The sequence below is a fragment of the Camelus ferus genome, chromosome 28, assembly GCF_009834535.1.
Source record: "Camelus ferus isolate YT-003-E chromosome 28, BCGSAC_Cfer_1.0, whole genome shotgun sequence".
In the NCBI taxonomy this organism is placed as follows: Eukaryota; Metazoa; Chordata; class Mammalia; order Artiodactyla; family Camelidae; genus Camelus; species Camelus ferus.
In genome coordinates, this window is record NC_045723.1 from 7,793,473 (window position 1) to 7,816,278 (window position 22,806).

At 41.4% G+C, this 22,806-nt stretch overlaps 2 protein-coding genes across 24 annotated transcripts in view; one reads left to right on the forward strand and one right to left on the reverse strand.

Annotated features, from left to right (window-relative positions):
• TRABD2A (TraB domain containing 2A) overlaps positions 1-22,806 on the forward strand; it is a 120,451-nt gene that overhangs the window by 67,631 nt on the left and 30,014 nt on the right. The window contains exons 7-9 of one of the 23 annotated variants that reach the window (XR_004315819.1): positions 1,123-1,183; positions 6,273-6,342; positions 6,826-6,967. The exons of 17 other annotated variants lie outside the window; for them this stretch is intronic. The gene's annotated coding sequence lies outside the window, so the exon portion shown is untranslated. Of the gene's footprint in view, positions 1-1,122; positions 1,184-6,272; positions 6,343-6,825; positions 6,968-10,902; positions 11,005-18,636; positions 18,655-22,806 lie in introns of those variants that run through there. 5 more of the 23 variants (XR_004315822.1, XR_004315824.1, XR_004315815.1 and 2 more) reach the window with 5 other exon arrangements.
• Positions 1-22,806, reverse strand: part of DNAH6 (dynein axonemal heavy chain 6) — a 150,317-nt gene that overhangs the window by 13,785 nt on the left and 113,726 nt on the right. The window contains exons 62-70 of the mRNA XM_032469656.1: positions 22,462-22,597; positions 18,889-19,055; positions 13,905-14,095; positions 10,923-11,083; positions 7,844-7,932; positions 7,188-7,334; positions 6,379-6,517; positions 4,016-4,135; positions 3,381-3,502 (exon numbers count right to left, since the gene is read on the reverse strand). Coding sequence (XP_032325547.1) covers positions 3,381-3,502; positions 4,016-4,135; positions 6,379-6,517; positions 7,188-7,334; positions 7,844-7,932; positions 10,923-11,083; positions 13,905-14,095; positions 18,889-19,055; positions 22,462-22,597 — 1,272 coding nt within the window. The remainder of the gene's footprint in view (positions 1-3,380; positions 3,503-4,015; positions 4,136-6,378; positions 6,518-7,187; positions 7,335-7,843; positions 7,933-10,922; positions 11,084-13,904; positions 14,096-18,888; positions 19,056-22,461; positions 22,598-22,806) is intronic.

Below are 22,806 nucleotides of genomic sequence, written 5' to 3' on the forward strand. Positions count from 1 at the left end.
TAAAATGTGCTCAATAGCTGTCAGTATCATATGTAAACATTTTTGGTTAAACAACAATGTGAAGGTACTGAATGCCATTGAACTGTGTACTCAAAGACGGTTAAAATGATAAATTTTATGTTATATGTGTTTTCCCGCAGTAAAAAAATCATTAAACAATTTTTGGCTAATTATTTAAAAGGCAGTTACGAAAGTGAAGAAATAATGACAATTCAGCTTTAGAACATACTTTAATTTAAATAACATTTTTCTCAATTAGAAAAGTACAATGGCTTATTATTGAAAATGTGGAAAACATAGAAACGCATAAAGAAAAATAATCCACAATCTTGCTTTCTAGTGATACTTACAACCCTACCACACCCGATGCCCTGGGACATCTTCTCTGTATATGTGCATGTAGTTTAAAAAATGAGCCCATAAAATGTATGTAGTATTCGTTCTTTTTCAGTTTCATGAACATTTTCTCGTATCACTCAAAAGCCTTGTGAGTCATGCTCTAAGTGTACAATACTTAGTGGTATGAACACACAGTAGTTAATAGTTTATTTACTTTTTGGACATGCCTTTTGTTTTTTAGAACTCTGAATAGAATATCTGTATATGAATTTCCTCCACTATCATTTAACTTCTTTAAATGATACATTACCAAAGAAATAGTTTAAAACTGTACGTCACTATATTGACCTCTAGCAACACTGTATCACTTATATGCCCATCTGTGTGTTTCTGATTTAACAGGCAAAAAGATGGTTTTTCATTGGTTTGCACTTCTTTGAGGATTATTAGAGTCAAACATTAAAAAAAAAGTTTGTTGGCTGCCTGTATTATGTCTATGAATTATCTATAAATTTTGTACATTTTTGATTTTTTAATGTTTTTTATTGATTTATAAGAGATAATTCTATAATAAGGATAATTAACTTTTTTTCTAGTGGTAAAATACACATAACATAAAATTTGCTATCTTAACTATTTTTAAGTGTACAATTCAGTGGTATTAAATACATTAATAATGTTGTGCAACCATCACCACCATCCATCTCTGTAATTCTTTTCCTCTTGTAAGACTGAAACTCTGTACTCATTCAACAATAACCCCTCACTCCCTCCTCTCTCCAGCCCCAGGCAAGCACCACTCTACTTTCTGTCGCCAAGATTTTGACGGCTCTAAATACCTCATGTAAGTGGAATTATACAGTATTTTTTTTTTACGTGACTGGATTATTTCACTTAGTGTCCTGTCCTCAAAATGTATTCATGTTGTAGCATGTTACAGAATTTCCTTCCTTTTAAAGGCTGAATAATATTCCACAGTATGTATACACTGTCTTTTGCTTATCCATTCATCTGTTGATGGACACTTGGGTTGCTTCCATGGTTTAGCTATTGTCAGCAGTGCTGCTGTGAACATGGGTGTGCAAATAACTGTGTGTGTGTCCCTGCTTTCGATTCTTTTGCATATAAACCCAGAAGTGGAATTGCTGGATCATACAGTAAGTCTATTTAAAATTTTTTTGAGGAATTACCATACTGTTTTCCATAATAGCTGTACCATTTTACACTCCCATCAACAGGGCACAAGGGTTCCAGTTTCTCCACATCCTTACCAACACTTGTTGATTTCTGTTACTTTGACAGCAGCCATCCTAGTGGGTGTGAGGTGGTGTCACACACAGTAGACTGGATCTGCATTTCACTAAAGATTAGTGATATCGAGCATCTTTTCATGTACTATTGGCCATTTATTTATCTTCTTTGGAAGAATGTATATTCAAGTCCTTTGCCCATTTTTGAACTGGTTTTGATCTTTGGCTGTTGAGTTTTGGGAGTTCTCTTCATTCTGGATACCAATCTCTTATCAAGTATGTCATTTAGAATATTTTCTCCCATTTTGTGGGTTGTCTTTTTACTCTGTTGATAGTATCTTTTGCTGCACAAAATTTAAACATTTTCATGAAGTCCACTTTGTCTGTTTTTTCTCTTGTTATTTCTGCCTTTAGTGTCATATCCAAGAAATCATTGCCAAATCTAGTGTCATGAAGCTTTTGTCCTATGTTTTCTTCTAAGAGTTTTATATTTTTAGGTCGTATATTAAGGTCTTTGATCCATTTTGAGTTAATTTTTGTATGTGGTGTTAAGTAAAGGTCCAACTTCATTCTTTTGTATATGGATATCCAGCCTTCCAGGCACCATTTGTGGAAAAGACTGTCTTTTCCCCATTGAATGGTCTTGGCACCCCTGTCAAAAATCATCTGAGCATATATGTGAGGCTTTATTTCTGAACTCTCTGTTCTACTCTGCTGATCTGTATGCCCGTCTTCATGCAGTGCCAACACTGTTTTGATTACTATAGCTTTATTGATTTCTAAGTTTATCCCATTGTAGTCGGAGAAGATAATTTGTATGTTACTCATCTTTTAAACTTTAATTGATGATTAATTTGGGGTATGACATATGGTCTAACTTGGAAAATTCCCCATATGTGGATGGTTAACTTTTTCTTTTTCTGTTTTGTTGTTGTTTGTTTCAAAAATGTTTCACTTTGTCATTTGTTCTTAAAATTTTCTTATGACTTTTTTGATGTAGTCACACCTGTTGGCTCTTTCTTACGTGAATTATGTTTCAAATGCTTTTCATGCTTAGAAATTTCCATTCCAAGGTCAGTTAAATAGTCTCAATTTTTCTAGATTTTTCTTTTATTCAGAAACATGGTATCTTCTCATGTATATTTGTTGAAACCTCTTAGAGGTATTTCTTTATACCAGTCACAACACTCATCATCCACTTACTTGAGAAAAGAGTTCAGAACCTGGGATTTTAGATCTTGATTGTCTATTTTACATCACAGACATTCTTTCAAACATGACTTTTGACATAGTCATTAGGTCTTAAACACATATGTAGAGCTTTTTACTAAATGCCATGGTTAAATAGTTTGGTGTCCTTGCTCACTGCCTGTCATTTAATATTATGACTTTTCCATTTTAATTCTTGACTTCTTAGTTGGATGAAAGTCTTGAAACACTTAGTGCGGCCAGCCTGGTATTACTGCCTATGGTAGTAACTGAGGTGGAGACTTGCAGTGAGCACCCTTCCCAGTTGCCCCCCGTTAGGGCAGGCAAAGACTGCGCTTTTTTGCATCCCTGCAGACGGGTGGGCCACCTGACTGTTCTGGCCAATGAAGCGTGAGCCGAATGCAGACCGTGTAGGCTGAAGCAGTAAAAAAACCTGTGCGCAGTTCTCTAATCTCTCTCCCCAGGCTGCCGTGTTTGTTTATGTAAGAATATTATAATTCACAGAACTAGTGAGGTGACTACTGACGTATCTGGCTCAGACACACAATATAAACATGTATTTTACGTTGAAAGGTCACGTACCTGGAAAACGAGATTGGCATTTTCATGCATTCCAAATATTTCCGGGTCATCTATCAAAGGCAGGTTTTCAATGTAGTCTTTAAACTCTTGCAGGCTGTCAGCCACGGGGGCAAAATAGATGCCTGTTAAGGAAAACACAGAAGGCAGTTCTGTCTTAGCTTTTGAGTCCCGCCAAGTTTGGTACTTCTCTGCCTGTTTAGACAGCGGCTATAATCAGCTGCCTCACATAGAAAAGGGGATGGTTTTCCCCAAGCCTCTCGCTTTCACTTCTGCGCCTAGTTTCTTTCCTTGAGGCCTTTAGCATCTGATTAGTGTCCTAACCTTTCGGGGGTGTTTCCTCGAGCACATTTCAAGATTCTGAGAATCCAGGGATGTGCTGCTGAAAAGAGTTCCTGATTAAGGGCCCCGAATTTATATAACTTGGAAAACACATTTAGACGGAATACAGCCCATTTTAGAACAGAAATAATTCAAAGTGGTTATTGCACAATTGGTATTCTTTGTACTCTTAGAACCAAACCAGCTTTGAAGGTGGCGCAGGGCCTGGGCTGTGAGGACACACAGGGCTCCTGGGTGTACAGCTGTCAACGACTTCTTGGAAAAAGTCTTTCCTGTAATGTTGAAAAGTCACTCACCTGATTCAGAATATTTATAATTCTCTTGTAACGTTTCAGGAGAAAAAAACCTTTTCAGGACCGTGCGGAGGCATCTTTGATCCCACGTGTCTGTGACTCTGCCTCCATATGTAATTTCACCTGCGAAGGAGTTTGCATTTAAAAACGTATTATTGTTTGTTTTTAATTGACATGCATACCCACATTCTAATAGCTTTATTTATATACACATGTATTTGGTACTGACAGTGGAAACAGCACATTTGAGGTTCCTTCCACTGCACCCCCCACCCAAAGATAGTCAAAGTCAATTTTTAAAAAGCAGGAAAAAAATCTAGTATGTGTGCTCTACCCTAATTATTTTGCTTTTCCCAAATAACTGAAACTGAAGCCACTGAGCTCTATTTACATTTTTCTTCCTTCTTCCTGGTTTTGTTTTGTTTTTTTTTTTGCTTCAGAAATACTGGTTTTGGGTCTTATCCCATCACTGACTGAGTTCTAAAACACACGTCCTTGCCATGAAGCGCTGTGTTTTTTGCGGGCCAGAGAGCTAAATGGAACCAAAACACAACACGGCATTCAAACTCCATACGTACTACCCTATAAATGACTGACACTAAGCTAAGGAGGAAAGATAGCTCCATGGTGAAAGACATAAGTCGCCTCACAGAAAATGCGTTACGGGGAATTAACATTTATTGATGTGTCCCATCTCTCATTTTCCACAGAGAACTTGCGTTCCATTTCACCCGAAAATCACAAGTAGGAACGATTGTCTTGCTGATCTAACTCCTTGGAAAAATTCTAGACCCATTGCTACAACTCGTTCTTCACCTCCGTAGTGCTCGCAGAAGGATTCTGCCTGTGACACTGAGATGCTCCACTTCTGCACCCTTTAACTGTTCATCCATTCTCATCTCCATCTTTTCCACTATGTCAAGAAGATTTTTTTTCCCTTCCTTGTCTTTCAAGCTGAGATGTTTGGTTGAGAGGAGGTTATTTGTATTTGAAACCTCAATAATTGACTTCTTCCAAGATAGCAGTGTCCTGACCGGTGTCTGTCTTCCCTCCTGCTCCTTCTCAATTCCCACCGCATACACTTTGGTCTTGGCAGCTGTCACATCACATTATAATTTACTATCTCCACCCCCTGAGCCTTTGGTAGGCAGGGACCATGTCACCTTGTATTTCCAGCATTTTTTTCTATTTATTTATTTATTTTTAAACATTTTTTTTATTGAGTTATAGTCCAGCATTTATACAGTAGAACAAATCAATATTTTCTGCATTCATCCTTAAGTGACTGCCTCAAACCCCACCACTGGCCAATGTTACTGCCTGGATAAGGCATTGCCTTTTTACTCCCATTGTTTTCTTTTTAAACATTTTTAATGAGCTATAAGTTAAAAATCATAAAAGTCACATAAAACGTACACGTGTGATTAAATAGTTTTTAGTAAATTTACAAAGTTGTGTAACCGTCATCATGATCTAATTTTAGGACATTTCTGTCATTTCCCTCCCACCCCCCAAAACCTTGTGCCCATTTGCAGTCACTGCCCATTTCTGTCCCCAGCCACATGCAGCCACTAAGCTACCTTCAGTCTGTACATTTGTCTTCTCTGGAAATTTCATATAAACAAAATCATACAACATATGTTATTCGTGTCTGGCTTCGTTTTCTTAGCATAATGTTTTTGAGGTTCATCTACAGTGTAGAGTGTATCAGAGCTTTATTCCTTCTTATGGTGGAATCGTATTACATCCTATGGCTGTACCTCAATTTATTTATCCATATACCAGTTGCTAGACATTCAGGTTGTTTCCACTTCTGGGCTATTATGAATAATGCTGTTAAGAATATTTACGTACAAGTTTTGGTATGGACATGTGTTTTCGTGTCCCCTGGTACATTCATAGGAGTGGAATGGAATTGCTGGGTCAGATGGTAAGTCTGTTTAAAACATTTTCCAAAGCAGAGGCGTTTTTACATCGGCACAGATTCTGGAGGCTGGACTGCCTGGGTTTAAATCTTGGCTCCACCCTTGTAAACCATGTGCTTTGGTTTCCTCATGTGTAAAATCGGGGACGTAACGGTCCTCCCCTGACAGGGCTGTTGTGAGGGTCAGACCTGTTAATTCACGGGAAGTACTTAAAACAGCACTCGGCACGTGGCAAGAGCTAAGGGTTTGCTGCTATTATTTGGGAAAACATCTACCCCATTTCCTATATGCAAATAGTCTCATGATATTCTTATCATGGTCTCGTATTTTCAAAGGGAATCTCAGAAGTCCTCACCACCATCACCACCTTGGTGACCATCAGGACACCACCCTGGAACAAGCCAGGTGGGTGCAAGCCGACGGCCGTGTGGGCGTACTGACCGGTGATGTAAGTCAGCGCGTCCCAGGGGATCTTTCCTTCGTGACAGTACAGGTTGAGGTTCAGTAAAGCACATTCTCTGTCGCTGTCGTTAAACTCATAGCAGATATTCCAACCAAGAGGGCCAAACTTCTTTCTCTCCTAGAATAGAAAATGAAAATGGTCTTACAATTTGATAAAAATTAATTCTGTGTAAAGTATTGGAAACTAAAAGGCTTCTGTTCAGGTTGGGCCCCCCCATCCTGCAAGATCGGCTAAAATCCTTGCAGTTCAACCTGAGCCAGGCGTTCAGCAAACAGGGCAGGCGCCTCTTCCGCCGACGCTGGCCCCTCTCCAGTTTCCCAAAAGGAAGTCTGATATTACTGGACATGTGACAGGGTGACAGACCTGTTGAAAGAACCACTGTTCTTTACGGTAAAATAATTAACACTCCTGAAACCTGGCTGCAGGCAGGTGAGAGAGTGGAACCACCGGTTTCAGAAGCAGAGGCTGGAGGGGAAGCCGCTTTTGTGAGCCCAGCACCGCTGAGGAGATCAGGGCTGTGCTCTCGAATCTGCCCTTCTGCACTCATCCGGCGGTGGTGCCCCTCAGGTCAGTGCAGAGCCGGGGGGCAGAGCTGGGAGACCCCGAGGCAAGGGGCGGACAGAGATCAGGGACTGACTGAGACAACTTGGGTTCAGACAGAACAGGGCCCTCAGCATTTCACAAGTCCATCTGTAAGTTTTCATTTAATTCTTACTTTTTATTGACTGATTTTTTAAAAACATAATACGCTTCTTCTTAATTCTGTTAAAAAGCAAATGGAGTGTACCTGAATGATTGCATGAAAGAAACAAATGCCGAATATTATTTGTCTCCATTTTCTTCCAAGGATATTTTCTTCGAAAAATGAAGGTGTCATTTCAGTAAATGCTCGTCTGATATTTGCACGTAAACCTTTCGGAGGCTCGTTGGTTACCTGGGTTTAGACACACACATGGCAGAGAGGGTGGCTGTACCGGCTTGCGAGGCCTCGCCCGCGCTCTGCTGGATGGCACGGGGCAGGCGGGGAGGAGGCAGCCCGGGTCCTGGGTGAGCACTCATACGCAGAGGCTCCCCATACACTGGAAACTTCCAGCACCGCCACCCAGCAGCCATACTACTTGCAGGCCTTTCTCTCAGATGCTGGAACATTCTCTTAACTGTGGATGGGGTTCTGTCTCATCCCTCTGCATGCTTGATGTTCTCTTGCAGAGGGCAAGAGGGACGTGCTGAACGGCCAGCAGCACTAGGGCCCGCAGGGATGGGCAGGGGCGTGGGAGATCGGCTCCCTCTCACTCTCCGGTGAAGGGACACTGCCTCCCACCTCCCCGCCTCGGCCACCCGGGCTCTGACTCAGGCCTGCACAGGCCCGGGCTCCCGGGACCCGCTTGGTGAGCGCCCCGAGGCCGGTCACTTCCCACAGTTCCGACCAGGTGTGTACGGTACCTTGACAGAGTTTTGAAGAACTGTGACAGGAAATGCATTGCTAGGCATGGAACTTAAAAAAAGTCGAAAGGTGTCCTTGATAACAACATCTGTTTCAAAGACAAAACGACACAAAAGGAAAATGCTGAATTCTTAGTAACACTTTTCCAGAAGAAATAATTATTATAGGATAGTGAAAAAACAGGCTGTAAGTTCTGTTCAAAGACTGCTTGTCTATTTTAAGTATTTTGTGTTGTGGAATGTTCTAAAACAGAGATGGGGGAGTCTTTACAGAAGCTCTCCACGCAGGCGAGTTTGGCAGGCTTGGCGCATTTGAGGAGAGAGATCAGGAGCGTGTTGATTTTCTCGTTAGGGACGTTAAGGACCGTCCCCTGGGACTGTGAAACATTTCACTGCAAAAGGAGGACAGTTAGTGCGTTTATGCTCACCGAGTGGCGTTAGTTGTTTTGTTTGTCTTGTTTTTTTAGCCATTCAGTTTAAGGCAAATTGCATGAAAATGCCAGAGAGAAAAGGGAGAAAAAAGGGACTCCCTTGTGCAGGGAAGTTGCCGAGGGAACTCAGGGGACAGGGACACGGAGAGACTGCACGCGTGGCATCAAGAACTTAAGTCAGGTCGCTTCCTTCTAAGCTGTGGACTGAAAACCCAGGAAGGAACAAGCTCCACCCTGGGTTCAGGAGAGCAGAGCAAAGGTGGGAAGAACCACTGTTCCCGCCGCAGGAAGGCACAGGCCTCACCTGAAGGGGCGTTTCTCGGCACCACGCTCTCCTCCAACTCCTCAGCTTGCTCCCTTCCTCGGCCCTGAGCACCAGCTGCTCCTCCTCCCTGGCGCGCCCTCCCCTTAGCCTCCCTCACTTTCTTCATTTCTGGGTCAAACGTCACCTTCTCAAAGAGGTCTACCCAGACCACGCCACTTAAAACCGCCGTCCACCCTTCCTCCTCAGCCCCGGTCCATCCCAGCTTTTCTGGTCCTCCATACCCTCCTTCTAACTTTTGCCAAAGCCACCGATCACATTCTGTCGTATCGTACACATTACTTACTTGTTCTGTGGTCTGTCTGTCTGTCTCTCCTCACTAGCATGTCAGCTCTATGAGGGCGCGTGTCTGTGGTGGTTTTGTTCACCAACACACACACCCTAAGCATCTGGAACAGTGCACGGTGTCCAGTAGGTTCTCAAATATTTAGTCAATGACTGACTGCAGCTTAAAGCTGAATTTATGCTTCTTGGCTTGGTCATCTGAATTCACGTTAAATAGCCAAAATTAAAGTTAATTCTAGTGCAGTTCTACAGCGACACTGAAGTGGCTTGTATGGTAAAAACCATTGGGCACAGAAGTCAGACATCATCTAAGTCTTAGGGCTAATGATTTCATTAACAACAACAACAACAAAAACCCCAGAGTGAAAAAGACCAGGTTTAGAGAAACATTTTAAAAACACTTTTCCCCTTATAATTGCAGAAGCATCGAGAATCTTGTTCCGTAGACATCACAGAAGTTTAGAGCTGGAATGGAATCTTAGCAATCACCTTAGTGTGGAACTTCTATCAAGGAGACTCTGTAGTCATTTTATTGCTGGGGAAACAGGCCCAGGGAAGAGGCGTGATGTGGACAAGTCAGGAAGTGGTGGGGGCTGAACCTGACTCAGGTCTTAGAATTTCAAGTCCAGAAGTTTTTTTTTCCTTCTTTTCTCTCTTTTTTCCTCTTGTTCATTTTCTCTCTTCAGCTTATTACCTGTGTTTTATTTTTTTTCTGGTTCAAGTTAAACATTAGAACTCAGAGGGTTAAGTTAATAAACGACAGTGACAAGGGCCAGAAGAGGATTCTCCTATCCACTTAAGCACATAAAGTCCAGCCACTTGTCAAGGTCCCCGTGAAGCTGAAGGATGCGTGCGCATGCTGGGGGCTCACATAGCACCACTGCTGCAAACTGCTTCTTAGCTGCTGTCCTGGCGTTTTTTTCTTAATCATAATCCTAATCACCAGGGAACCCTGTGCAGTGGTAAAGACCTGCTTGTTATTTTTTCTTGAATTATTGGAATGGAAATAAGCCACAGGCCCAGCAGGAAGAGGGCTGTCTCTTACTTGCACTGCAGAGAGTGGAAAGCGTAGAGATTCTGGATGGGAGATGCCAGTGACTCCTTATCCCTGATGGAAGCAGCTGGCAGCAGGCAGGGCCGGGGGGAACCAGGGAGTGAGGGGCCTTGGCGGGAAGGCCGCTAAGCCCCGCTTGTGGCTTGGTAACTGGTGCAGGCTGGCCCCTCTGTACAGGAGCAGCTCCTCACCTTGCTAGGCGGCAATGAGGAAAGTCATTTGCAAGACCTTGTGTGTCACCTTCCCAGGACACCTTCTGTGGGCAGGGCACAAAGGAAGACCCCAGAGAAAAGGCCCTGGCTGTCGCAGGCTGCTGGTTCTCCTCCATGGCCTCCTGGGAGAGTGGTCAATATACAGTCCCTAGGGCTTCAATTATTTTTACACTAAACCTATAAAAATGAGTCGATTCCAACTCCACTTCCTCTCTCTATGCTCCACTCTGCTTTCTTCAGCGGGAAAGACAGCGGTGATACCATAGTTAGTGGTGGCAACCATGGCTAACGCCGGGCACATCCGTGGGGGGCGTGTGGCTCTGGGGCACGTGTGAAGGTTAACTGTCATGTGGGTGACAGAGGCTTAAAAAGTGGTAAAACACTAAGAGAAATGGTGCTAATTTAAACTCTTTCCCTTAACTTCTCTCATTTTGTAGTGAAAGATTTAACTTCCTTTTGTTTTGTCCTTGGCCATTTTTTATTGCTTTTTTATCATGCCTACATGAAAGTCACTTTGAATTCAAACGGCCTCCCACAGAAGGAAGCATGAAACAGCTGTGATCCAGCGGCTCACACCCTCAATTTGGAGTCTGAAGATCTTTATTTGAATCTGGGTTCTGTAACTTAACTAAACCCCTCTAGAGCTCAAATTTCTCCTTTTTAATAAATAGGGAAATACAGTTCCTACAATAAAGAATTATTATAAGGGTTAGATTCAATAAGAAAGGCCACATAAAAATGGTATTCTTATACAGATGCTGTGTGCTCCACATACTTGGATCTGTGAAGGTTTTAATGAGCTCTTCCATTGCCAACATCCAAGAGACAGCAAGATGGCAGTTTTGCAGAAACACCCAGTTTCCTGATTTCATTGCATCTTTGATCATTTTTTCAGCAATGGGTCCTTGCCCTTGCCCCAGTGAGATCGACTGCACCCTGAATTGAACAACCACAACAATAACAAAATGGTGTTTCTATTATTTTTAAGCAACATAACTATTAAGAAATGTAAATATAGTAGACTCTTGCCTAGAACACGCACACATTTCAAATCCTCATTCTGATAGACATGCAAGTATTTTTCTTATTTTCTTGTTTTAAAAAAAATTTTTTTTACTATAACACATAGACAGAAAAGTGCAAAAAAACAAATACACAGTTCTGTGAATTATCACAAATGCACATCTGTGGTTGAGAAGAGAAACTGCCGACACTCCAGAGGCATCTCCCCGTGCCCCTTTCTGCTTCAGTCAGTTTCCCCTTCCTCCTTCCCAAAGGCACCCATTGTCTTGACTTCCAACACTATAGACTGGTTTTTAAAACCTTTTGAAAACACTGAAGTCTAACATATACACAAAAGAACACAGATCATTAGTGTATGGCTTGATGAGTTCTCCCAGAGTGAATGGACACCTGGACCACCACCCAGGACAAAAAAGATGAAAAAGAAAACATTACTGGCAACTTCCCATTCCATATCCTTCCTTATTTTGAATACTAACACCATAGATTAATTTTTGCTTGTTTTTGAATTTATAGCTGTGAAATCATACATGTATGTGAATCAAATATATATATGTATTTGTATTTGGTGTATTTCAGTTAAGTCAGTGTTACTTTTACAGGTCGATTCACGTTATTGTGTGTCACTGTCATCCGTTCACTTTCACTGCTGTAAAACACTCTGCTGGGTGCTTACACCACAGTTCACTCATCCCGTCTGCTCTTGGTGGACACTGGACTATTTCTGGTCTTAGCTATTACAGACAGTGCTGCAAGAGGCATTCTCGTAGCTGTCCTTTTGGTATACGTGGGTGTTCCAGTTGCTCGTGTAGATTCCTGGGGATGGAACTGCTGTTGGACAGAGTATGTTTAACTTCTTTTTTTTTTTTTACAATATCAAAGTGTTTTTCAAAGAGATGCCACCATTCCACACTTGCACTTGTTTTTTCATACCCTTGCGAACACCTGGTGGATATACAGTGGTATCTCACTGAGGTTTTAAATTGTTTCCCCTTTTCATAGGTTTATGTACTGGTCATGTGGCTACTGATTTAACAAGTTTCTCGCTCCCACTTGCAGTATGAATGTTTCTGTCGCTCCCTCTCTCTGCCACCTTTTTGCTGATTTGATGAGTAAGAAGCGACATCTTCTTAGGGTTTTAATTTGTCGTCCCCTAATTATTAGTGGGTGGGGCAGCTTTTCATAGGCTTATTAGGCATTTAGATTTCCTTTTCTGAGAATTTCTTGTTCACATTTCTGGGTCTTTGTTCCTATTGGACTATTTTCTTTTTCTTATTAATTCACAGGCGCTCTTAAAAGTTCTGCTTACTAATTCTTTTGTTAGGACTTCAGACCCAGAGGTAGATATATAGGACCATTTGATGGTTAATTTTATGTGTCAACGTGACTGGGTCACATGGTGCCCAGACATTATTTTGAGTGAGTCTGTGAGGGTGTTTCTGGGTGAGATTAGTATTTGAATCTGTAGACTGAGTAAAGCAGACTGCCCTCCTTACTGTGGAGGGGCCTCATCTGATCAGGTGAAGACCTGAACAGAACAAAAAGGCTGAGTATGAGGGAACTCCTGCCTGACTGAGCTGGGACATTTGGTCTTTTCTGGCCTTTGGATTCAGGTGAAAACACTGGCTTTTCTTGGGTCTTGAGCCCGCTGGCTTTCAGATTGGAACTTGTACCATTATTACTCTTGGTTTTCAGGCCTTTGGGCTTGGACCGGAACTACACATCGGCTCTTCCGGGTTTCTGTCTTGCTGACTGCAGATTTTGGGGCTTATCAGCCTCCATAATCATGTAGGCCAATTTCTTATTTTACATACATAATATATACACACATATAGAGGATAAAATATATGTAGGGTATTGAATACACATTGCATATATCTCTATCTATCCATCCATCTATCCATCTGTATTATCTGTCTGTCTGTCTGTCTATCTATCTATCATTGGTCCTGTTTCTCTGGAGAAGCCTGACTAATACATATTATGAACTTCAAAGAACAGATGGGCTCCGTTATTTCGTAATCCCCAGTCCAGGGACCAGGCCAGACCAGCCACTCCACGCAAGGGCCCGTCAGAGCTGGCGATTACCTCCTAGATACGAGACCCCTCCTCCTCCCTGTCACCCGGTGGCCTCATGCACCTTCTCACCCATCAGGACACCACCTTGGGGAGGGTTAGGGAAAGAAGGAGAAGTCAGAAAGACTCAGCTTTCATGAGAATGAAGCCAAGTCAGCTTACCCTAGAGACATTTAAACCAGAAGAAAATACAATAATGTAAATTCACAAATTTAAACTTCCTCCTCCCCCTGTTAGCCAGCAGAGCAGAGGCTCAGGAGAAAGATGAAATTTAATAATACAACATAAAGAGCTGTGGAATTTTTTTGCACATTTGAGCTGAGGAGTAAACAACAGTCCTTTAACAGTTACATTAAAATAATGTCTTAAGTAACAAATGTTTTAATCACTATTCTATCAGATTATTAAACTTTAACATTTTAAACAATCTCCCCTTTGCTCAATAAAGTTTACATCTGCTTTTATGATTTTTAACACCATTTTAACAACCCGCAGAGCTAACTAAATAGTATCTTAAATTAAGATTAAAGTATCTTAATCTATTTTGTGAGGGATTCCTGAGTTAGGGATTCACACTCCACAGAGGGTAGGAAAAAAAGGGAAATTTTAACAAGTAGATGTTCACGTGAATTGTTAAAACTGCACAGTGTGAGCTTACCGTTCTGAATATCCGCTGTCCCGGGCAAACCTCTGAAATGCGCCCATGGGGTCTGAGCCTGTGCTCAGGATGAAGACCAGGGGAGTGCTGTACGACATGTCTTGATACAGAGTGGGCAGGTCCACGGGTGGAGTCTCTATAAAGCATTTCCCAAGATTTTCTATTACAAAGTCTGTAAGAGCGAAAACCACCTGAAAGGTGAAAGGAAAAACATTTTAAAAAAAATTGCATGAGGATCCTCTGTACTTGTGTCCTGTCTCTCCCCTTCAGCGTCCCCGAGGGCAGTGCACTGTCCTGCATGCGTTCCCTCTTGATTAGATCTGCCTTAGAAGAGGTGCTAGAAGGAAGTCTTCAAGCTGAAACGAATGGATGCTAATTAGTAACATGAAAACATGCAAAAATATAAAATATACTGGTTAAAGGTAAGCATATAGTCAAAATCAGAATGACACAGAACTACGGTTTTGTGCTAATCACTTAGTTCTAGTAAAAGGTTAAATGATTAAAGTATTAAAAATAGCTATAGCTAAAATAATTTGTTAATGGATGCACTATATAAAAAATTAGCTATGACATCAAAAATATAGTGTGTTAAGTTATCAGCTAAAATAGACTGTTATATCTACAAAATGTCTCATGTAGGCCTCATTTAATCATAAAGCAAAAACTTACAGTAGATACACAAAAGATAAAGGTAATAAATCAAAACGTACACTATGGAAGATCATCAATCCAAAAAGGAAGACAGCGAGAGAGGAAGAAAGGAGCAAGGGAACTGTAACACCACCAGAAAACAGCTGTTAAGGTGGCACTGGTAAGTCCTTACCTAACAGTAATTACTCTAAATGGAAATGGATTAAATTCGCCAATCAAAAGGCACAGAGTGGTTCATTGGATAAAACAAAAAACAAGGCCTATGGTATGGTGCTCACAAGAGACTCAGTTCAGCTTCAAGGACACATACAGGCTCAAAGTAAAGGAATGGGAAAATATATTTCATACAAATGGAAACAAAAAGAGAGCAGAGGTTGCTATCCATCTATCAGACAAAGTAGATTTTAAGCAAAAAATTCTAACAAGGGACAAAGAAGGTCATTATATAATAACAAAGGGGTCAATTCATCAGGAGGATATAACAGTTATAAATATATATGATCAGAGCACCTAAATTCTGAAGTGCACATAGAACATCCTGAAGGACAGATCACAAGTTAGGTCACAAAACAGGTCTTAGCAAATTTAAGGAGAATGAAATCATACCAAGTATGTTCGCCAACCACATGAAACTAGAAACCAGTAACAAGCAGAAAGCTGAAAAGTGCACAGGTATGTGCAGGTGTATTAAAGGCCACCGCCGAGTGGGAGAACGTCTTTTTTCAAATCATGTATCTGTTAAGGAGCTTGTATCTAAAATACGTAAAACGGTCTCAACTCCGTAAGAAACAGACAATTTTAATAAATGGCAAAGGATCTGAATAGACAGTTCTACAAATAGCCAGTAAGCACAAGAAAGTCTGATGACCGTCATTAGGCAAGGACACGGCAAGAAAATTGCCGTGATGAACAATATCCCCGATGAACAAAGATGCAAAAATCCTCAATAAAATATTAGCAAACCAAGTTCAGCAATACATTAAAAGAATCATACATATGATCAAGTGGGATTTATTCCAAGGATGCAAGGATGGTTCAACATTCACAAATCAGTCAGTGATACACCACATTAACAAAATAAAGGATAAAAAACACCTCAATGGGTGCATAAAAAGCATTTAACGAAAGTCAATAGCCATTTATGATTAAAAACTCCCCAAAAGTGGGAACATACCTCCACATAATAAAGGACGTATATGACAGGCCCACAGTTAACATCATATTCAACAGTGAAAAGGTGAAAGCTTTTCCTTTAAGAACAGGAGCAAGACAGTAATGCCCACTCTTACCACTTTAATTCAACATAGTATTAAAAGTCCTAGCCAGAGCAGTTAGGTGGGAAAATGAATAAAACCATCCAATTGGAAAGGAAGAATTAAAACTGTCACTGTTTGCAGATGACAGTATTATATACAAAAAACTAAAGACTATCAAAAAACTGTTACAACTAATAAATGAATTCAGTGGAAAGCTGCAGGACATAAAATCAAGACAGAAAAATCTGTTGTGTTCTTATACACTAATAACAAACTATAAGAAAGAGAAAGAAAGAAAACAATCCTATTTACAGTTGCATCAAAAAGAATGAAATACCTAGGAATAAATTTAACCAAGCAGGTGGAAGACCTATATATACTGAAAACTGCAAGATGTTAACGACAGAAAATTGAAGAAGAAACAAATAAATGAAAAGATATTCTGTATTCATGGATTGGAAGAAACAATATTGTTAAAATGCCCACAAAACCCAAAGCAATCTGCACATTCAGTGCAATCCATATCAAAACTCCAATGGCATTTTTCACAGACTAAAACAGGTAATTCTAAAAAATTTGTCTGGAACCACAAAAAAACCTCAAATAGCCAAAGGAATCTTGAGGAAGAACAGAGCTGGAGGCATCACACTCCCTGATCTTAAACTATGTTACAAAGTGGTAGTAATCAAAGCAGGATGATATTGGCATAAAAACAGACACACAGATGGATGGAACAGAATAAGGATCCCAGATGTAAACTCAGGCGTATGTGGTCAATTAAATTACATCAGAGGAGGCAAGAACATACGACAGGGAAAGGACGGTTTCTTCAATTAATGGTGCTGGGAAAACCAGACAGTCACATGGAAAAGAATGAAACTCAACCACTACCTTACAACTATATACAAAAATTAACTCAAAATGGATTAAAGACTTGAACATAAGGCCTGAAACCATAAAATTTCTAGAAGAAAACATAGGCATTAAACTCCTTGACATAGGTCTTGGCGATGATTTTTTTTAATCTGACCAAAAGCAAAATCAATGAAAGCCAAAATAAATGTGAGGCTACATCGTACTAAAAAGTTTCTGCACAGCAAAGGGAACTTATTTAGTATATTAGCCACTTATCTGATGTAAGATTTGCAACTAGAGTAACAGCTGTAGCTGAGAAGTGTGATGCTCAGTGATAATCCCGCTGCTGGGGGCTCTGAGCTGCCCAGGTTATCACTCTTCCTGAGGCATGATTGATTTGGCTTTTCCTTGAACTTAATGAGCTACCCAAGTATCTTTTGTTTTAATAAATCCTTTCTTCCCCCTTAAACTTACTAAGTTTGCTGTCTGTGGTTGTAACCTAAAGCTCGTACGCAGGGACACAGAACTTGGAACAGAATCAACAAAAATTTCCCACAGCCTAGAAGTTTCTAGCCTATGTCTTAATCTTTAAAACTCCTCCTCCTCTGGGGCTTCTGCCATTTAGTCATCCTTTCATTTTTGTCAGCATCCAGCCTGGTGGCCACCGTCCCATATTCACTGAAGACTTTCCACCTGACTCACAGCCTTCCTTTCCATTCATGTCTGTTCCAGTGATTTATCAGCTGTGTCCCAGGCACTGTCTTGTCATCATCCGGGGTGACACAACCCGGGTTCAGGGTCCGTAAGGCCATCCAACATCCTACCTCACAGTTTCTTGACCTCTAACTCTAGTGTATGTCATTGCATCACATCCTCGGTCACCCACACCCGTGGCCACCCCCCGGACACTGTCATCACTTGGCACTGCTCATCAGAAATTTTACGCTCAACTTTGATCACAACCTCTCTGCCTCCTTCTAGCTGTGCTACACCTCTAGTTCAACTACATCTTTCAAGAAACTTTCAAGGTCTTTCCTTTCCCTCAGTCTATAAGCCTTTTCTTAGATCTCTTCCATTTTCCAGAACTACTCTTTCCAGCAGTCTCAATGGCTTTGTGTCTTCTGTTCATCTACTGCAGTTATCTGTAGCCCAGGTCTACCCCTCAGCCTTTCTGTGTTCCTACAGAGACAGCAGAAAACCTACAACGTAGCCTCGGTATCTCCCAACTACACTTCGGCTTTCTCCAGTGAGTTTTTCTCTCTCATTTCTCATAGGAACACCCTCCATTCATTCACCAATAACTTCTGCTGTGTCGAAACTCTATACCTCCTTAGTTTCCATGTCACATCTGTCTGCTGGGGCTCTTCTTGCCCCTCTGCCTGTTCCTTCTCACGGGTACTTCATCGTTTCTCGCTGCCCCTTCCAAGGCGGTACTCCTCGGGGTTTCGTCCTTTGCCCAACTGCCCCCTTCTTCTGTTATTCCTCTACCGTTTCAGCAAGTCCTGTGGTTTTCCTTTCCAACTCAGAGCTGATGATTCCCAGGTCTCTGTTTCTAAGCCACATTTATCTCTAGAGTTTTCTACCCAGATATTAATTAGTCCCCAGGCGGCTGTCTGTGCTGGTAGCTGGTGGGCGTGCAGACTCAGTGACATCTTTCTCTGACGTGTTTCTCCTTTCACATTTGCTTGGCTGTTGATACAACTGTCCCCTTTGGTACCCGGGCAGAAACTGGGAACTACACCAGATGCCTCATCCCCGCAGCTCCCTCCATCTCTTTCATCTGCTGTCTCCATCCTAATTCAGGCTGCGATAATTTCTCACATTAACGACTTCAGCTGCCTTCAAACTGATCTTGGTGGCTATGGTTTTATTCTCTTCAAACGCTTCCTTCTCATTGCTGCCGAGATCTGAAAGGCCCATCGGCTCCCTGCTAACAGCATTCAGCCGGCACCTGCCCTCTCTTGCAGGGAACGCAAGCTCCCCAGCGGCACATACTTGGGAAGGACGACCAGGTTCCCCACCGGCTCGCCATCATTTTCTATGTAGGACATTGTGTTCTGCTGATAACACAGAGTCTCCATTTCTTAGAACCGCCTCCCAAACTTGGCCATTGTTACTCTCTAAACAAATAAACCTAACCAGTTTATGAATCATAGCTGGCTGGTGAGCTTCAGTAGGAATTACGATAAGCACAGTTCTTTAATTAAAAAGTATCCTACCTTTTCTTCTTTACAGCATTTAATAAGAATTAGCTTTTGGAAAGAACTTAATTCTGGATGCCAAGAATTACTGCTTGTGGTCAGCCTTTCCTCTGTCACGAAATGATCATCCTCCGTTTTCGAATAGGCGTCCTGGTTCTGTGGGTTAATATAAGTCTCAAACGATCCTGGAAACAATTTTAAAATATGCTTTAGTTAGACTTGTTTTGACTTTGCAATTAAATAAATATAGTTGGTAATTTTAAAAATCTCTGCATTTACTATGTGGTTTTTACATCACCACAAATGTAAATATATTAATCTCCCCCTACCCAACCTAATTAAAAAGTAAAGAATTTAAAATGAGATCAGGAAACAAATGCAAACCACTTACAATATGCAAAGCTAAAACAGATGACAGAGAAGTTAAAAAATAAAAGGATGCACAGAGGTATAGCCATCAAATGTGAGCAAAAAGAGGAACGTTCAGTGATAGGAGTAACACTGGCTACATTAAGACTTCAAGGCAAAGACAATTAAATGGGACAAAGCAGGTCAGGTTATATTAATTAAAACACAAACGCCATAGTAAAAACATATTAAAGTAAACCTACATGGGCCAGATAATAAGCATAAAATTGCATCAAACCATCACTGCTGGAGGCAGAAGAAAAGGCAGAAAACACGTAATAGTAGCAGGAAGTAACACAACTATCTGATGCATGAAGCAAATTAAAAATTCTGGCATCTGTAATTTTTACAGTGTAAGTAATAATATGAATAAATCAACGTACATACAACTTTAGGCCCTAATAAACAGAACACAGTGCCCTCCCCACCCCCACCCCACGGAACACCTCGCATGAGGGGTAGGATCCTAGGTAGGTAGCCCTTACTGTGGTTCTAACCTGTAGTAAGAATGAGCAAGGATGTTCCCGCAGGTCCAGGGGCACCGTGTGCCCTAAGACGCTCAGCAAGCCAGCTCGGCCAGCACGTCCTCCAGTGAGGAAACAGGCTGCTGGGGCTGAACGTTAGGCAGAATGGCTGGCTTCCAGATCAGGCTGGAAAACCACTCTGTCCAGCTGGGCTGCTGGGGCTCTCCTCCGGGGGCCAACCACAGAGCTGGTGACAGTTAGAAATTTAGTGACACTTGAGAGCATGGCCCTGGCGCGGTACGTACCTCTGAAAGACTTCTAATTTCTACATGAAATGTAGACAGTGACCTGGTGAGACTGCAGGGCACAGCACACCACATGCTGTTTAGTGAAAGAGGATGCATTATTCTGAGAATCATTTATTCCAAAAGGACTTCTCTCCTCAGGTTCTCATTATTGTGTCATCACTAGGGCTTTGGCTAATAAGACTGGATCATTTAAAATGATAACTCTCAACTAATAGGACATGAAGCACTTAGAAACCATCAGAGATGAAAGATGGAGGCAAGTAGGGAGCCTCTGAAGGTAAGACTGGCATTGAAATTAATCATTAAACTTCACGTGCAAAGATCTAAAGTTCACTTTTAGAACACAAGGCATCCTAGCATATGTACAGGCCTTCACAGTTCTGCAGGATTTTTCCAGAATAAACCTCGAAATTTAGCAGATGAAAAGCAGGAAATTTAAATTGCTGAAATTTTAGTCCCAGTTGGCAGGAATAACATGGTGCCTTTTGTCCAAACATGATGACTTGTTCTTCCAGCCTTTCAGCCTGCCCCTCCTCCCCTTCTCTCTGCCTCCCTGTTCATGAGGCTCCGTGGAGCTCCTGCTGCTTTGGGTCTGTCCTGACTGCCATCACGCGGCTTCTCCTGTGAGTGATGTTCTTTTCTGCATTCTTCCTCTACCTCTAGCTGTCTTGTTTAACTGGCCCACAATACAGAAACATAATTTTTATTTGACTCATCTATGGAAGAGCATTTTATTTTTTTCTAGTCTTTATTTAGAAATCAAATGAGTATATTAGGATCCCAGAAATTCTGGTCCATGCAGACTTGGAACCACCACACTTACTGGGTGTACTCAGTTAAATAGATTTTCATATGAGAAATAGAAGAGTCATTACTAAAAAACAGAAATAGAACACAGAACTTCAGATCAGTACAGGGGAAATATAAAAAGAATGTGGACAACTAACTGACCTGAAGGCAAGAAACAAGAAGTAAAAATGAAGCAAAGAAAAAGCCTGCCAAGAAGAAACTTCCCTACAAAATACGATGACAGAAGGGGTCTTCAGCCTTGCCACTGCTGCCACGTGGGGCCAAGTGGTCATCTGTTGTGAGGCTGTTCTGATCCACACGCCTGGTTTCTACCTGCTGGTTGCTTACAGCACCACCCCAGTCGTGGCCACCAAAAATGCCTTCAGACATTGCTGAATGTCCCCTGCGGGACAAAATCTTCCCCAGTTGAGAGCCACTGAAATAGATCAAAAACCATCCTTATAATAATTAGATTAAAACTTGCCTGGTGAAAAGGAGACTCACGTTGCTCAGAACAACAGAGCCCACTAAGGATACACCAGAACATGACGGTGGCACAAGAGCTGAAGACAGCGTAGAAACACACAGAGGGGAAGCTCATGGAGAGTCCCGCTGTGATCCTATTAACACTAGAAAATATATTTAAAGGCAAAAAAGCACTGTTGAGGGTAAAGAGGAATATTACTTAATAAAAAAGGAACAGTTTGCTAGGAGGATAATAATCCTAAACCTGTTTATACAACAGCATCAGTTCCACAAGGTGTAATGGGAAGAAGTCCAGAATTACAAAGAGAGATTACCAGTCATAATGGTATACCTTAATACACCTCTCTTAGAGACTGCTAAGTCTAAAAAACCAGTAAAATAAACACTATAATGGATAGGTTTCAACTAAAGATCACATGTGGAATCCTGCATCCAAGAAAAGACACACCTGGGAACACTGTCCATAAACTGAAATGTAAAGAAATTACAAAGAATCAATTTCATGCAAACCATGAGTATAATTTCTACAATATAATTAAATTATAAACAGTAAAAAGATAGTCCTCCCCAAATCCTAAATGCTTTTGAATTGAAAAGTCTACTTTTAGAACTGAAAGGGCTACATATTAAAACCTGTGGGGGAAAAGTAACACACGGCAGGTTAGAACTCAGAGGAGGCACAACTTCCGGGGAAGAGGCCCGTGAAGGAGCATGAGGGCATTCTGTGACGCCGCCGCTGGTCTGGCCCTTCATCTGGGTGGTGGCTCGCAAGTACAGTCACTTTAATAACCAGGTTGTCAGTTTTGATCTGTCCACTTTTCCCTATGTCTATTATCCTTCAATAAAAAGTTGTTTTTTTTTTTAAAAACCCTATGGGAGGCAGCTAAAACAATACTTAAGAGGTCAGTGTATCACCTTAAAATGGGTATAGTAGTAAACATGAAATATTGAAAATTATGGGCCAAGCACTCAACTCAAGACATTGGGAAAACAAGTAATTTCACAACGTCTTAATAGTCAAGATGTTTCCTTGTGAAAAATATCGGTATTGCAGGAGAGGTTAAAGGAGACCTTAAAGTTAGGATTCACAAGCTTATGTACAAATCCCCTGTGGCGGGCCCTTCTTGACATATTACCTATGCGTATGGAAATAGGAAGTAGCACTATATGGTGTGTAAGTCCCGTAAAAACTGGAAATAATTCTTCTAAGTCGCAGCATGCGAACCACATGGCAGGAGGCAGCCAGGGGAAGTCAGGCTTGGGTGGGCGTTCCTATCAGAAGACAGACAGAAAATGAACGCTGATTCACAAAGACAGCCACAAAATATGCTTTCACCTTGTCTAAGTGAAAAACCTCTAACAGCGTGTTAACAATAACCCTTTACCCAGGCCAAGTACAAGATGCGGTGAAACAGAGGTCATGCTGAGTCAGCTCCGCCTGCAGGCCGCTGAGTGGAAGGGCAGTGATGACAGCTTTCCAT